Source organism: Ostrea edulis, chromosome 6 (assembly GCF_947568905.1).
Source record: "Ostrea edulis chromosome 6, xbOstEdul1.1, whole genome shotgun sequence".
Taxonomy (NCBI): domain Eukaryota; kingdom Metazoa; phylum Mollusca; class Bivalvia; order Ostreida; family Ostreidae; genus Ostrea; species Ostrea edulis.
This window is the reverse complement of record NC_079169.1, coordinates 12,133,006-12,150,539: the sequence shown is the minus strand read 5'-3', so window position 1 is coordinate 12,150,539 and position 17,534 is coordinate 12,133,006. Positions and strand designations below refer to the sequence as shown.

Below are 17,534 nucleotides of genomic sequence, written 5' to 3'. Positions count from 1 at the left end.
AGAGCGATTGATTTTATACACATCTTGTTTTTGTCATATGAATGTTCAAACTGTGAAAAGAAAACGCAGTTAAATGCAAGAGTGTCAATGTTAGCTTTTAATTTAACAATTTATTGTACGATAGGTTTTATTCCATATAGATCGAGAGGTGGTCAATTGGCCTCAACATACAAACTATCTACAGGAGAGCTGAGGAAGCTCATGTGCACAGTCGAATTCCTTGAAGGTGAATTACATCGATGGTTTTGATATACAGTGTAGGATGTTCTTGCAGCACCATATACTATGCAGCCGTAGTCTAGTTTAGACCATACTAGAGAGCGATACAGGTGTAAAGAAGTATTTTAATCTGCTCCCTATTTTGTGTTTGCAACAACTTTAAGTATATCAAGAGTATTTGTATATTTGTCTTTGGGCATTGCTACCGGGGTATGAAAGGTGAAGATAACGAACAGTGATCAATCTCGTAACTCCTACAAGCAAATATGAGAAATAAAAGAAAGATTGACACTTAAGAACTTAAACTTTTTACAATTTTATTTGGAAATCCCTCTAATTGCAATTGAGGATAATCGTGGTGTTTCTGTTTAGAACAGAAATGCATGCCTGCAGTTTTAGTTTTGGTAGATTTAAAACCATTCACACCAGCCCAAATTTGGATTTTGTTTACACCTAAATGTAGTATTTGCTCAATAGAAATAACGTTTTTGATTGATAATTCAAAACAAAGTCATCGACATGTAAAGTTCCATAAAAATCGTTTTAAGAGCATCTTCTATACACTGTTTATTTTTATACTGAATAATGCAACCTATAAAATACTTCCTTGTCGCACACCCATTTCTTGTTCGAAATTGTCTAAATATCTGCATCATAGGGGATCATTGAAATGTGCATTACTTCTCAATTCTTGATGAAGTCTATCAAATACCCTTTAAGGCCTATATTATGAAGATGTAAGATACTGTATTCCATGAAAGGTAAAGATAACAAACTGATCAATCTCTAAAGTCATGTAAGCAATACAAAATAGAGAGTTTGGGCAAAAACGGACTCCTGGACAAAGCATAGGTGTGATCAGGTACTTGGGAGGATTAAGCATCCCCAATCGACTGGTCACACCCGCCATGAGCCCAATATCTTGATCAGATAAACGTAGTCCGTAGTCAATGTGGTATCACATGCTTTTATCGATAACCCGAGTATCAATTAACCCCAAGGGCTACGGAATCTATAACAATTTTCTTGTTCTACATATACATGTATAAGCTAATTTCAAATATGTCCATGGGTCTGTGTTTGTCAAGCTCTCTAATTTGTATTGATTTTAGGAGTTATATGAGATTAATCACTGTTCGTTATCTTCATCTTTCAATCAACAGCAGTATAAAACAAGATGTGTTATTTTGAGAAAACAAAAATGTCCTCAATTTTTTATACTGATGAAAGACTTTACACAATATGAGACATTTCCCATTAACACCATATGCCTATTTTAAATCTGCCCTTCAGTCAGAATCATGGGGTTGCAAAAATCACAATTTTGGTACAAACCGTTCTCCTTTTCGCAAATATGCATTTGGATTTTATACAGTGTAAACAAAATTAAAGAAGTATTTCAAATGATCGAGATATGTAATAACTATGACTATGTTTGCCCCATTCCGGTATCAAACCCAGCTATACCCCTGGGATAAGGAAATTTACAATATTGATAAATTCGCCCCTTCAAAACATCCATTTAGTTTTAACTTAGTATCAATATCCTTAGAGTAGATGTTATTTAAATGTTTTACACAAAGCAATATATGTCAAGTTTCGCCCCGCTCTGGAGTCAAAACCTCTCCCCGGGAATCATGTAACGTTACCCCGAAGGTCATGAACTTTTCAATTTTGGTAGAAGTCTTTCTGTTCTACATGACCATACATTTAGTTTATCTTACAGATGTGTGGTAGTGAAAAATAGTTTTAATAATTGGTCAATTGCTTGCAGTTTTTAACCCTAAGGCCCTGGGTGCATAATTCTTGGAATTTACAATCTATGCTTCCCCTGTCCCAGAGATGTTTCACACACAATTTGAAAAGAATTAGAAGGATGTTTATTAAGAACTTAAATATTTTTAATTGTTAAAGCATGTTCAACTCAGACTTATCACAATAGGTCACCTAAAGAAGAAACCTACATGATTTATCGTTCATCTGAGTGTTGGTGAAAAGTAACATTAGCTCATTAAAATTTTAGGGGGGGAATCCTGTTTTACATATCTAAGCTAAATTCTAATAGTCCGCAACAGTATAAAAGTACCTGTAAATGTGTTTTTAAAACTTATTTGTCCCTGAAATGCCAATACTGATGAAAGACTTTAGATAATATGATTATGTCCACGTAAGACAGCAGTCATCAGAATCGTGGATATGTGTATAGACCAGACGCCAATTAAAGAACTTTTACACTCAACGCCAAAAACCGGGACCAGAAACTGTTGAATGTTAGTTGTATAACAAACAAATATGCACATTGCTTCTGTGACTTTATCATTTATCACATTCTAGCACGATTATCCGTGACAATGTGAATGAAAGTTATTGCTAACAGTTAAAACGTTGATGTATCTACGATAGTATAGGAACGTTACACAATATACAATCAATCATTCTAATAAAGTAAATGTGAGTTAAAGGTCACAGCGTGAAATGTCTTTTCTTTTCGTGTATGAATGCATCCTATCTCATAGAAATACAAGCAAGTCAGCTTATAAAATATACATGTACGATTCAGGGCAGTTTTAATGTTGTTCATTATATATACCACTGTTCGTTATCTTCACCTTTCATTCATACTTAGATATTCTATTGAAAGTAGATATTAAAGGCAAACTAACAACTCAACTTTATGACAAACGGGATGATTTCAACTTAACCATATTTCCCATATTTATGTAGCAATATTCTATTATCACCTGCATATCGTGTTTACATCTATCAACTGATTCGATACACAAAAGCTTGTTCTGTGTATGGTAATTGTTTTTAAATCGAAGCAGGCTACTGAGAAAGAAATTGATTGTGTAGGGGTTCCAACAGTCTCGTTTAAAATCAGCATTTCGCAAAATCTTTGGTCGTTATAACGATCTAGTTTGCCAATACAACCTATCATTAGATCAAATGCTGTCTGACGAGTTTCATGCAGATTGTTAGGCCGTTCTTGCAGACTGATTTTGACTACGGATAACTCCGTTTACCTGATCAAGAGATAAGGCTCACGGCGGGTATGACCGGTCGACATGGGATGCTTACTCCTCCTACGTATCTGATCCCACCGCTGGTATATTTAGGGGTCTGTGTTTGCCTTCCATTCTGTGTATTAGATTGTACTACGTTATTGCAAATGTATTGACATTCTGAGAGAGGGCCAGGAGTAGAGTATTACAGGGATGGGGAAAATATTGTTACATGTATGTATTATTCGAGTTATCTTATGCTTTTTATTATTACATGTTGTGTCTGCCCAGTAACTAATGTAGTGATTCGCTGCCAATCGGACCAAACTAAGGTAAACCAAATGCACTGTCTCTAAAGAACTCGTTTCGCTGCACCAACGCCGCTTGGAATGACCCGTAATCATGTCATATTTATTTGTGTTAGTGGTTACAACATTTTAGGAATATAATTGTAAAAATCTTATTAATCCAAATGTATATGCATGTATGCGCCAATATAAAGTAAAGTGTTAACATCCCTCAACTTTCAAAGTTAGCCGTACGGCGGTTGGTTATATCAATCGCATGATTATTCATTATCTCAGGTCACCAGAGCGTGGCCTTCCATGGAATGTTGTTAGAGAGGTCTACCATTTACTGTCATCAGATTGAGAAATTATAAAGTAGCATGCATGTTATATCTTTCTCAAATTAGTCGTAAGATGTCTTATGCATAAAAAGTACATATAATATTATGATACTGTTAGTCATTTATATAACTGTATCATAATAAGTTCGAGTTTACATATAAAACGCTGGATATGAAGGTATATTTTTAATTAAAATGCAGCAAAAATATACTATGCATGTATACACCAATGATACAATATTGATAGATAGGTATACCGTATAAGATAAAGAAATATCACATATTAAAAAGAATTCATTGTTTCTAATACAGTACCTAAACTTATAATCTACTCTTGATTAGGATTATGGCCTTGATCAAACATGTTTGAAATGCACTTGGAAGTTTCCCGTATCCTATGTGAGACGAGTACATATTTCATTAACATGGATAGAATGATGTCTATTTTGTTAGTACATATAATCGATAATGATTCATATAATTTTTGTACGATGACGCCGATCCTTTTCTTCTCACGTTGGTTGGTATAGATGGTACCGCTGTGAAAATAATATGTATGTACACATTAATACGATGTAGCCACGATATTAAGAAAATCATGAAAGATCGTCAGCACAAGAGTATTATTAACCTCCTGGTTTTCATATCAAATACTTAAAGTTGACTTTTTTATTCTTATTCGTTGTAAAACGTATTTTGTACATCGCGTCTTTGTCGTCTCTCTGCTTACATATAATACTTATACTTCGTCTATAGTACTACAGATTCGCCCAAACGTCTTACAAAGATATTAAGTATCTTGTGAAAAAGGGATTAAAGTCTGTTCAAGTGAAAGACAATACCTTTATCCAGGGGAATATAATAAAGCAATATTAGAAAATAGAACAGGGTGAGTAGCATCGCACAATTTTCTAGACGCTATTCAAAGGCAAATCAACGTGAAACAACTGTTGTCGATGGCGAATGTATTTACAACTGAAAAAAAAATATAAACTGAATCAGCAATGATTAGCGAGACTAGGTACTCGGTATAGTGAAAGCAGGCGCTAGTCAGCGGGAAGTAGGTAGACGTTTTCTTTGGACAATAAGACGATTGACGTCAATGCCAAACAGGGATCATAAGTGATTGTCCAAGATCTGGTCAACTATTTATGATAACACAAATTCAACAGGTGTCCATACGATAACGCCACATGCGAATTAGATTTACTGCTGCCGCGACGATGGCGAGGCAACCAATCTGACACTCTAGTAAGGCAATACACCCTAAAACAATTTTGCGAATATTGAAACGTTATGGGGTTCTCTGCAGAAGGCTTTATAAAGGTATACAACTAAATCCCACGTAGCAGAGTGCAGGAGTCTCATAGCGGTTGAATTGGACAATGGTCTTGTTTTCTGACGAATCAATATCCGGCGTCAATATATGGATGACAGAATACGAGTTCTCCGATGTGTGCATGAACGCTACGTAGACAATCTCGTGCTTGCACGAGACAACCTTAGCGGATGTTGCGTCATGGCGGGGGCGATTACCACAAATTGTGGCTCTAAATTGTTCACATTTCCCGGAAACATTACTGCTCATCGGTATGTAGACGAAATTCTGCAGTCTGTGTTGGTACCATTAATACAGTAGCAAGAACAGGCAATGCATCATATTACTTTTTCCACAGGTCAATGCGCACACATTGCAATATTTCCATTGAATTTTCTCTAAAGAAATGGCGTTAATGTCCTTGATTGACCCGTTATGTCTCCACACCTTAATCTGATTAAACATGTGTGGGACGATCTTCGCAGTTGTGTTAAGTAGGGCCATATAAATATGTCAGAGGAAAAAAAGCATTATAAACAGATACATTTTTGACAAATTCTGTACACACAACTCTTATATACAAAAAAATATGTATATATAATTAAGTGCATATTGACCTCCCATACATTTTTTCACCAGACCGACAATCTCTACATCAGCTGTATATCACGTGATCAAATATCAAGATACAATCGTACAGTGTATGTGTAAATCGTTCCATTGGCACAATATCCAGATATCAATGCAAGTTGAATTTAATATAACTTAAAAACATATTAATTTCTTTATTTGAAAAGTGATGTGAGCAAGTTTATCATGACTTGTAACATGTCGAATTTTTGTATTGAATATGCAAAATGCGGCGATTTTTGGATATACTAAGTTGAATCTAGCCTGAAAAACATGGTTTCTGTTGAAGCCACAACTTGTTCCCCTAATGTTCCATTTGCACTGAAGTTCACATGTCACATAAATCAAACATTTTTCATTCAAAAACCTCGGGGTGTCGTGCCAATGATGAAATTTGTATGTATGGAAACCCTGTTTCTGAAAATGAGTTCATTGTGAAAGTCACTATACGTGCAGATTAGGGGCGATATCAAGATTACAATATAATATGGATATTACTTTAGCATGTATGTTATATAAAGAAGAAATTGAAAATATTTCAATAACAAAGAAAATTAATATAACCCATTTGACAGAAACTTTTACACGATTGCGGTTTATTGCTTGACAGCGGTGGTAAATAATGAAAAAATATTTTGACATTTCCAACCGCAAAAGGAATGTAGATAAGTACGTCATGACCTTCATCATGACGTATTTTTCATTGTGACGTCATGTAATGTGCCAGTGCGGTAAAGTGCATTTTCTTTACAGCACTGATATTTATGAGGAAAGCCTTAACTCAGCCGCGTTGGTAAACGTTTCCCCAGCCTCAGAACAATGTTGTGGAATAGTGGCAGAATATTCCGCAAAGAGCCATTCGGACCATTTGTCATTCAATGGGACCTCACCTACTCGACTTCATAAACGCTAATAGTGAACATTAGTGAACAAATCCAGAATTGGTGTCCAACTTTACCACTTTTGCTTCCATTTGTTACCTCTCAGGGTATAGCAATGTTGTTTTGAATTGATGGATATAACTCATTTATCAAAGAAGATATCCCAGAAATAGTATCTGTTTTAAATTAAAGAAATAAGATAAGACAAAATATTACCAATGTTTGCGTTTTTAAAATACCTCAGTAAAGTTTATTATCTAACACTGATTTTTGTCAGTAATAAGCTATTCCTAAATTCTAAATATACACCAACGTTTCGTGGGATAATGGTATTCGCGCCGAAAATGCCCGGGTGCAAGTTAACATTATTGTATTCCATTTTTAAACAAAGATGAGAAATCAGATATCGTTTGGTGAGCTCTGGTACCCGGCTGCAATAATTCATTTTGAAATACCAGTATTATGAGAATTCATCCTAGACATACAATTGAGACAAAAATGTTTCTGTCATGTAAATAGCATTTACAGAAAATAATATACTCAGTGTTGATTACAAATCATAATTCAATCACATCAATTATTAATTATAATTTGAAGTTAATGAACTTAGCAAATTAACGATAATCGCATTTTCGAACGTGATGTACTGGTGTTATTTGTTTTATACTGGGTTATATTAATCTGTAAAATTAAAGGCAGTAAAAGATGAAATAAAACCAAATTATCAAGAAGTACAAATGTTGTGATGATCATTAATGTGCTGACAAACACAAAAGACAAACCTTACCTATTCGTTGGTAAAAGGCATATCGTAAAAAGAATCACTCGTGTAATTCGCATAGCTGTGACCTAAGGAAGAAATGTAAAAACTGATACGGTACCAATTTTGATGCACCAGATGCGCATTTCGACAAATAATGTCTCTTAAGTGATGCTCAAACGAAAGTATTGAATTCCCTTACTTTGTATTACAATTAACATATCTACACACACACACACACAAGCACACGCACTTCTGCTTCAATTACTTCTTAAAAAGCGTAACACATTGTGGACACCATTTAGTCAAACACTTAGTAGAGAGTAAATTAAATACACCATAATGCGGTTTAATACTCCCGCAATTAATCAAGTAGCAATATGTATCTTTTTTGTTGTTGTTTTTCATACAGGACTTTTATTTTGAATTTAACAGTAGGTAAAAAATGATTGTGTACGTCAATACTAAAGTTAATTCCAAATAATAACACAGATTAGCACCCTGTCATTGTGGGATTTTTTTAAAATATCAAAATATACACAATGTGCGCTACCTTTTATAACATTTGCATATCAGTGTGATATCCTTCTTAAAAAGCTATTTTGAAAATTGTAAAAAGTATATAAGACAAAAAAAAAGGTTTACTCTAGAAGACATAATTTCACCAAGAATTACAAAGTTGAACGGGTATAATTCGTGGGCAATTGGTAGCAAATATGTCTCAAACTTTGCAGTATAGAAGAGGCTATCGAAAGCATGAAATGATCGATTTGAAATTGGATCACTAGTAAAAGTAAAAATACTTTCACATGTATAACTACTATAATACAACCGTGTGTTTTAAGTGTGATGACTGAGAATGAAAACTTTCCGAGAAGAATCAGATTCTATCAAAATCCATGTTGTTCATGTTTAAATTCGGATTCCTTTAAGAAAGAACAAAGTTCTGTGGAACATGTGTAAGAAGTCAGTGAATGGGGAGATTGATCACCGTTCGTTATCTTCACCTTTTTACATTTATTAATAATGAATTAAGTTTTGATGTTGCAAAACTGAATTTGAAATCTTTGGGGATAATGTAGATATAATTTTACTGCAGGATTATTTCAATCTATGAACTACATTTCACACCGGCAGATAAGAAAAAATAAATGCCATTTAAAAGAAATTTTGTTATTTTTGCCAATATTTCTTATTTTGTAGTAGTCACAAAACTCTAATCATGTGTTCTATTTCAGAAGGAATTGAGAAATAATACGAAAACAATTAATAACAAAACGATCTGAATTAAATAAATGAAGGTGAAGATAAATATTTCTTTGTGGTTATAATCTTTACTTTAGTATAAAACTAAATGTTGTTTATACATGTACCATATCGGACTGTAATGTATGCTTTACTGACCTTCATCCTTTGTATTGGCGTAGAAATGCCGGGGAACATCAGACAGTTCACAGTACTCGTTGGTATTCCCGTCTGTTGTTGAGTCAATCGAATCGTAATTGGATAGGTCTGATTTAAGCTTAAGGTCCGATTCGTTGTTTACCCTCATTTTGGATTCCAGATTCTCTACTCTTGAAATAGAAATTACTATAAAATATTTCCCAGTGAACTCGAAATGAAACACACCAGAAAGTTGTCCACTCCTGCTTCATACTTAGATATTTTATTGAAAGTAGATATTAACGGCATACTAACATCTCAACTTTATGACAAACGGGATAATTTCAACTTCTCCATCGTCAACTACCAATATTCATGTACCCACATACCACTATCACTTGCGTATGATGTTTACATTTCTCAACTGATTCAATACACGAGAGCTTCTTCTGCGAATGATCAGTTTTTAAATCGAAGCAGGCTACTGGCAAACAAGTTGATGGTGCAGGGATTCCAACAATCGCATTTAAAATCAGAATTTTGCAAATTATATGGTCATTATAACGATATAGTTTGGCAATACACCCTATCATTTGGGTCAAATGCTGTCTGACGTGTTTCATACCTATTGTTAGGTCGTTCTTGGCACACTGATTTTAACTACGGATAATTCCGTTTACCTGACCAAGATATAGGGCTCACGGCAGGTGTGATCGATCGACAGGGGATGCTTACTCCTCCTAGGCACATGAACCCACCTCTGGTGTGCATTGCTTGTGGGAGTTATGAGATTAAACACTGTTCGTTGTCATCGTCTTATATTTGTATGAATTCTTTTATTAATCTCTCATTGTATATTTTCTTCCTCTGCAAAAAAAAGGGGGAGTAGGTACGGACTCCCCCCCCCCTACATCCGCCGTTATTTATCTACAAATCTCTAACCCTATCCACTGACATTGCTTTCAAGTTATATGCCTCTTTACATTATGTTGTGAAAGAGATTTACTTACCTTTTTGAAATAGTGTTCTCGAGATGTTTGGATTTCCTTTGACAATATAAGCAGGTGATTAATACAGCAATGATTATCATTAAAACGGGAATGCTTACACCAGTAGCGATGATTAGGATAGTCTTATCTAAAATGGAATTTTCGTGAGACATAATATGATATGCGGCAATATCAGAAAATTTATGATATACTACAATTAAAGATCTATGTAGATGGTGCATGTATATGAACCAGTTTGACGTACCTGACAACGGGGATGAAAGTTTACTGAAAATATATCATTCTAATAATTTCAATTTTCAAATAATAATTTTTTTAAAACATAGATACAATAAACAGGTGTAATGAGGGAACAATTCACTACCTACACACACGATGCTATTCCCAAAGAATCGTCACATATTTCGCCGTCAGAACACGTTCCACCAAAACCTTTAAACACGCTGCAGGGCGATGAAGAAACCGATATATCTAGAAAAATTGTTTGTTTTTTTCATCAGCGCTACTGAATTGGGATTGATATTTTTTTTCATCAGCGGAAGTTTAAAGATGAAGTCACATCAGAAGATGGGAACACTTTCAATGCATACATATATTATTTTCACTAACGTACTTTCTATCGGGGCTCCATTGGAATCTTTTATGGTAATATCCTTGATTACTGGTGCCTGATCCAGGACTTTGATCTTCTTTTTGCCGCTCAAAAGCTTCCCCATAGACGTGGCTAAATCCGTTTTAAGTTTGCTAGACTCTTTCTCAGATCCTATTATTTCATAATCAATAATTACACTCTCTTGTCGTATAGCCCCACTTTGTTGACCACCGTAATTTGGCGCTGGTTGTCTAAATTACAATAAACACAAATGATGATGTTGCTCTTCCTAGACATACACTTGGAGGAAGTTTATAAACAAATGTACTTAAAAGCTTTCTTGCATTACCGAATTGTAAGGATTAAAATGGTTGAAAATCCTCGAACGTTCTCCGTTTGGTAAAATTTCATCAGCTGGTAATGAAGAAAAAGAACAGAAAATATCGAACGTTACAGACAGAATTTATGTGTGTGCAAAATGCGGTATAACGCCGTTTGAATATACCAGGTATAATGTTTAATTTATCTCAAATAATAAGATTTTATAGTCCTCCCTTACCGATATTTCAAATCCCTGACGCCACTTTTCACTGTTCGTCAAAAACTCTACACGGTTGATTTTGATATAGAAAGTTGCTTCAGTCTTTATCTTGACTTCTGTCTGATCTAAGGCAGTATCAATTTCAATTTATATTTTAAAAAGACATTAGCAGAAGCATTATCTGAAATCATACAGTTTGTAAGGTTGTGGTTATATGATAAATTTGAAAGTGGGTCGTTTTAATATCAGAGAAGTTATATTCCTTAATTCCTGAAAATCACAGAACGTTTAAATCAGACAGTACTTTATCGGGATTTTTTTTTGTTTCATGAAATTTAGAGAAAATTCAAGTATCAATGAACATTCACCATGATGAAAGGTGGGGCTAACGAACAATTATCAATCCCATAAGTTCTATAAATATCATAAAACAGGGAAATAAAGAGCCGGGCAAACACGGATCTCTTGACATACCAGAGGTGGGATCAGGTTCCTCGGAGGAGAGGAGTAAGCATCCCCTGTGAACCGGTCACATCCGCCGTGAGCGCTATATCTTGATCAGGTATATGGATATATGATATGAACTTGAGAACATTTAACCCAATTCTTACCTTACGAAGAGAATTATATCTGATGGAGAAGCTGTGATCGATTGCATTAGTTCAGAAATTCGTGAGGTCTCTGGGGAATATTTGGCATTCAAAACATGTCAAATGTTCATTAGATGTGTCGTAATTTCTTAAGGAACGTATAAAAGATTGCCAATGTAAGGTGTTTTGACTGAATCGTTTCACAAGATTTCAAGCATATTTTATTAACCACCATTATAAAAAACAAACTACATTTAGCGGTGTCCGTTTTATAAGAGAACTATATTCTACACTGTAACGTATTGAGAAATCGCAAATGAAGTGATTACATAATTTTGTGAACTTATCATTGACTAATTATGATACGAGTTACTTGCATGCACCAAAACAAAAATCAAACTACAACAATTATTTTAGAGAAATTGGGAGTTTACTGTCCTTACATTTAAAAGGAAAGTACAACATTTTAGACAGGCATAAAAGAAATATGTAAATGAAATAAATAAACCATTCTTTGAGGTAAACATACATGTATCACCAATTTCACAAATCTGTATGCCAAACTTATATGGAATTTCAGGGTTATAGTGAAAGATATTTTGCGAATTACCCATGGCAGAATAGACCAATAATTCGATTAATATATAGTAGTAGTAAATATCATTCTTACTTGTTCTGTGCGGGGGCTTTGGATCTGTATTTAAAGAAATAACTTTTAATTTTCAATATTTCAAAATATTTTTATATGTGTTATTTATAATAACTTGTAAAACAAATTATGAAAAAATAAATTTTAAAAAAAACTACTCACGATTGCAATCTGTGATATTCAGTCCTCCGAAACGACACTCACATCTGGCGGAGCCTGGAATGTTTACACATACTTGATACAAACTCGTATCACATTCGATGATTTTTTCCTCACATTCATCCACATCTTGTGAGCAATCAGACGCCTCCCATCCTGTTTTACAAATACATATCCCAGTCTCAGCATCACAGTTTTGCGAGTTATTAACAATGCAGGAACAAGCTTCAGAACATTGCTCCCCGAACGTAAAATCTCGACAACCTTAAAGATAAAAGTGATGTAAAAGTATACATCTAAAATTTCGCATTCAATTCATCATTTACATCCTCAACTTTCAAAACGCAAAGATTACATAAATTGTGAACAACTGAATGACTTTCAAAAACGTAGATAATCTTTTTTTCCAAACTTTTTCTGATAATATTTTCAAGATACATGAGGGTTAAAGATAACTAACACATATCAATCTCACAACTCCAATAAGTAGGCCTAATACAAAATAGAGAGCTGGGCAAACACGGACCCCTGGGTATATCAGAGGTGGAATCGTGTGCCTAGGATGAGTATGCATTTCCTTAGTTATCCGTAGTTAAAATCAGTGGGCCAAGAACGGTTTAACAATCGGAATGAAACACGTCAGACAACATTTGACCCGATAATAGATTGTACTGACAAACTAGATCGTTATAACGACAATATAATTTTCGAAATGCTGACTCCAGTCCAAACTTTTGAAACCCTTGTACCATCAACTTGTTTCTCAGTAGCCTCGATTTAAAAGAGCACCGTCGACGAAACATAATACGCCTGTGAAAAGCTAATATAAAGTGTTTTTCTTACACCATGATTTGTAGAACTTGGCTTCAACTAGTATCAGCAATCATCATGGTGTGACATACGTTCTTTGCATCGAAAAAAATCCAAGACAAATCATGTACTCTCCATGTAACCTTTTGACTTGGCATAAGATGCATGTGTACCAAGTTTAATGATCTTTGCCCCAACGAATCGGTCTGCATCCTGCTACTACGAACTTGACCTTTGACGTTAAGAAACAATAGGCATCCTCCACTTGGCATTACGTGTATGTGTAGAAAATTTGATAGTCCTAACCCAACAGTTCGGTTTGTATACAGCCTACAAGGTTTTCCTACTAAGTGATAATGTGACCTTGACCTTGAAAAATAATAAGCATCTTTCTTTCATTATGGTGATCAAATGTACCAGGTTGCATTATCTTGGAGCTTACGGGTCGGTTTGTATACTACGTACAAAGTTTTCCAACTAAGTGATACTGCGACCTTGACTTTTACCTTTGAAAAACAATAGGCATCTCTTTCTCATCATGGTAATCGAAAGTAGCAAGTTGCAATATTCTGGTGCTTAAGGTTGGATTTATATTATGCTTACAAGGTTTTCCTATTTAGTAATACTACGACCTTTACCTTTGGAAACCAATAGGCATCTTCCTCTTATCATGATGATCAAATGTACCAAGAAGCGAAATTCTAAAGCTCACGGTTGGTTTTGTATCCCTTACAAACAAAGATACATTGCTGGATCCAATAAGTGCTCTACCAAGCCCCTATCTTTGCTCCTCACGAAAATATTAACAGCTGTGAAGGAGAAACTTCAAATTACTGTGCGACTACATATGCCAGAAGTGGTGTTAATCAAATGTGGGTTCTAAAAAAATTCTTTTAAAAACTTTTAGTAAACTTGAAATCGAAGAATTCTAAAGAACTTTTAGTAAACTTGAAATCACAGAATTTTTCCCAAATCAATAACATTAAAACCCATGACTTTTCAGCACTATACACGACCATTCCTAACGATAAATTAAAGACTAGACTTTTTGACATCATAGACAGTTGCTTCTTCAACAACAACGGAAAACGGAAATATTCATATCTAGTGATCAGTATATTCAAAAACTTGCTTTCTTAAACACCACTTTGATTCCACGCACAAGTACTCTGAAGTTGAAATAAAAAATGTGGTCTTTGGTGATCAGGTCTTCCAACAGTCTGTTGGAATTCCCATGGGCACGAATTGTGCTCCTTTGTTAGCTGACCTGTTTTTATATTCATATGAAGCAAAATTTATTCAAAAACTTCTACGCGAGAAGAAAAAATCTCTCGCTGTGGCCTTCAATTCGACATTTAGATATATCGATGACGTCTATTAACAATAATAGCTTTCATTCATATGTCGATTTGATATATCCCTGTGAGCTCGAAATAAAGGACACCACAGAGTCGTCCACTTCTGCTTCATACTTAGATATTTTATTGAAAGTAGACATTAACGGCAAACTGACAACTCAACTGTATGACAAACTGGATGATTTCAGCCACTCCATCGTCAACTTCCCATATTTATGTAGCAATATTCCATTATCACTTGCATATGGTGTCTATATATCTCAACTGATTCGATATGCAAGAGCTTGTTCTGGGTATAGTCAGTTTTTAAATCGAGCTAAGCTACTGACAAACAAGTTGATGGTACAGTCGCGATTGAAGTCAGCATTTCGCAAATTCAATGATCGTTATAACGATCTAGTTCGTCAATACAACCTATCATTGGGTCAAATGCTGTCTGACTTGTTTCATACCGATTGTTAAGCCGTTCTTGGCACACTGATTTTGACTGCGGATAACTCCGTTTACCTGATCAAGATATAGGGCTCACGGCGGGTGTGACTGGTCAACAGGGGATGCTTACTCCTCCTAGGTACCTGATCTCATCTCTGGTGTATCCAGGGGTCCGTGTTTGCGCAACTATCTATTTTGTATTGCTTATAGGAGTTATGAGATTGATCACTGATCGTTATCTTCATCTTGCCTACAAGGTTTTCCTACTAAGTAATACTATGACCTTGACTTTTGACTCCCGATCTTGAAACAAAAGACATCTTAGTCCCCGGGGGTCTCTACAGCCCAGTAACTAAAGCTCAATAGTTAAGTACTTCGTTACTAGCCTCAAAATACGGAAGTGTATTTAATTGCTGTGATAAAATTTAGAAATTTATTTCAAAATTAGGATTACCTCCCTCACATAGTTCTTATCCATAGACGAATTTGACTCAACTTTTGGCACTCTGTTTTTCCCTAGAAAAGCTCTAGCAAGTTTATCGTTATTTCGGATTTCAAACATTTCGGTTGAGAATCACTGAAGAGGCATTATTTGTTGAAATTCGCATCTGGTGCATCAAAATTGGTACCGTATAAGTTTTACATCTTCTGATCAAATATCCTGCATCTTACGGTTGGGGTTGTATCCTGCCTACAAAGTTTTCCTACTAAGTGATACTACGACCTTGACCTTTGAGCTCTGCCTTTAAATACATCAGGCATCTTCCTCTTATCATGTTGATCAAATGTACCAAGTTATAAAATCCTGGAGCTTACGGTTCGGTCTGTATCTTGCCCATAAGGTCCCGACAGACAGACGGATGGACGGACAGACGACGCCATACCATAATACGTCCCATCTTCGACGGACGTACACCGTGGGGATCTGGGCTAGAATAGGTCTTCAGTACCCCCTTGATTGTCGTGAGAGGCGACTAAATGGGGTGGTCCTTCGGATGAGACCACAAAAACCGAAGTCCCGTGTCACAACAAGTGTGGCACAATAAAGATTCCTCCCTGCTCAAAAACCATAAGCACCGGGCATAGGCTTTAATTTTGCAGCCCTTCACCGGTAATAGCAATGTTTTCACATGACTGAAATATTCTCGAGAGGGACGTTAAACAATATACAATCAATCAATGGACGTATACAAACAGACGATATGCAGACCAAGCTCTTGCGTATCGAATCATTTGAGACATGTTAACCCAATATGCAGGTGATGATGGAATATTGCTACACAAATATGGGAAGTTGACGATGTAGAAGCTGAAGTCATCCCGTTTGTCATACAGCTGAGTTGTCAGTTTGCCGTTATTGTCTATACTTTCAATACATTATCTAAGTATGAAGCAGAAGTGGATGACTGTAATGTTTTTTATTTCGAGCTCACAGGAATATATCGAATTGACATATGAATAAAAGAAATTATTGTTAAGAGACAAAAAATCGCCGATATATCTAAGTGTCGAATTGAAGGCCACAACATGATATTGTTTCTTCCCACGTAGAACTTTTTGAATAAATTCTGCTTCATATGAATATAAAAACACGTCAGCTAACAAAGGAGCTCAATTCGTGCCTATAAGAATTCCAACATACTGCTGTAAAAACTGTCACCAAAGACCACGAAGATATCATCAATGAGGAACTCTAGCATATATTTTATTTCAACTTCAGAGTACTTGTGTGTGGAATCAGAGTAGTGTTTAACAAAGGAAGATCACTAGATATGAATATTTCCGTTTTTAGTAAGGAAGCAACTGTCTGGAGTGTCAAAGTCTAGTCTTTAATTTACCGTGAGGAATAGTGGTGTAAAGTGTTGAAAAGTCAGATATTTTGATGTTGTTGATTTGGAAAGTTTTGCGATTTCAAGTTGATATTGCAAGTGTTCGGAGAGTCTCGTTTAAAATCAGCATTTCAAAAAATTTATGGTCGTTATAATGACCTAGTTTGCCAGTACAACCTATCATTAGGCCAAATGCTGTCTAATGCATTTCATACCAATTTTGACGACAAATAACTCCGTTTACCTGATCAGAATATTGGGCTCACGGCAGGTGTGACCGATCGACAGGGGATGCTTACTCCTCCTAGCCACCTGATCCCGCCTCTGTTATTTTCAGTGGTCCATTTTTGCCTAACTATCTATTTTGTATTGCTTACAGGAGTTATGACATTGATCACTCTTCCTTAACTTCCCCTTCTATTTATTCTTTATTATACAAAGTGTAAGCCAAATAGAGAATCAGCCCCGACTGCGCCAAAGGGTATCCATACAGTAATTATCATACATATTGAATATATTTTCAAAGGTGGTTAGAAACAACAGGCCCGCACACTTTATTGCTCACCTGAGTATTAGTTAAAGGCTTCCCTAGACTCAAGGGCTACGAAACCTATTTACAATTTATACCCTTCGTGTCCCAAAAATGCCTCATACCAAATTTGAAAAGAATTGGAAGGGTAAGTATCAGGATGAAGTTCAAAATGTTCCATAGTTATTGCATGGAGGACGCAGAACAATTGTAA

At 35.4% G+C, this 17,534-nt stretch overlaps 1 protein-coding gene across 4 annotated transcripts in view; it reads right to left on the bottom strand.

The window, feature by feature from the left end:
• Positions 1–4,022: 4,022 nt before the first annotated feature.
• Positions 4,023–17,534, bottom strand: part of LOC125645541 (fibrillin-2-like) — a 28,060-nt gene continuing 14,548 nt past the window's right edge. Inside the window, exons 16-26 of one of the 4 annotated variants that reach the window (XM_056141551.1) lie at positions 12,366–12,626; positions 12,225–12,248; positions 10,983–11,089; positions 10,773–10,837; positions 10,445–10,674; positions 10,200–10,302; positions 10,076–10,098; positions 9,832–9,958; positions 8,843–9,012; positions 7,466–7,527; positions 4,023–4,388 (exon numbers count right to left, since the gene is read on the bottom strand). In XM_056141551.1, coding sequence (XP_055997526.1) covers positions 7,466–7,527; positions 8,843–9,012; positions 9,832–9,958; positions 10,076–10,098; positions 10,200–10,302; positions 10,445–10,674; positions 10,773–10,837; positions 10,983–11,089; positions 12,225–12,248; positions 12,366–12,626 — 1,172 coding nt within the window. In that variant the 3' untranslated portion in view covers positions 4,023–4,388. Of the gene's footprint in view, positions 4,389–7,465; positions 7,528–8,842; positions 9,013–9,831; positions 9,959–10,075; positions 10,115–10,195; positions 10,303–10,444; positions 10,675–10,772; positions 10,838–10,982; positions 11,090–12,224; positions 12,249–12,365; positions 12,627–17,534 lie in introns of those variants that run through there. The other 3 variants (XM_056141550.1, XM_056141552.1, XM_056141553.1) reach the window with 3 other exon arrangements.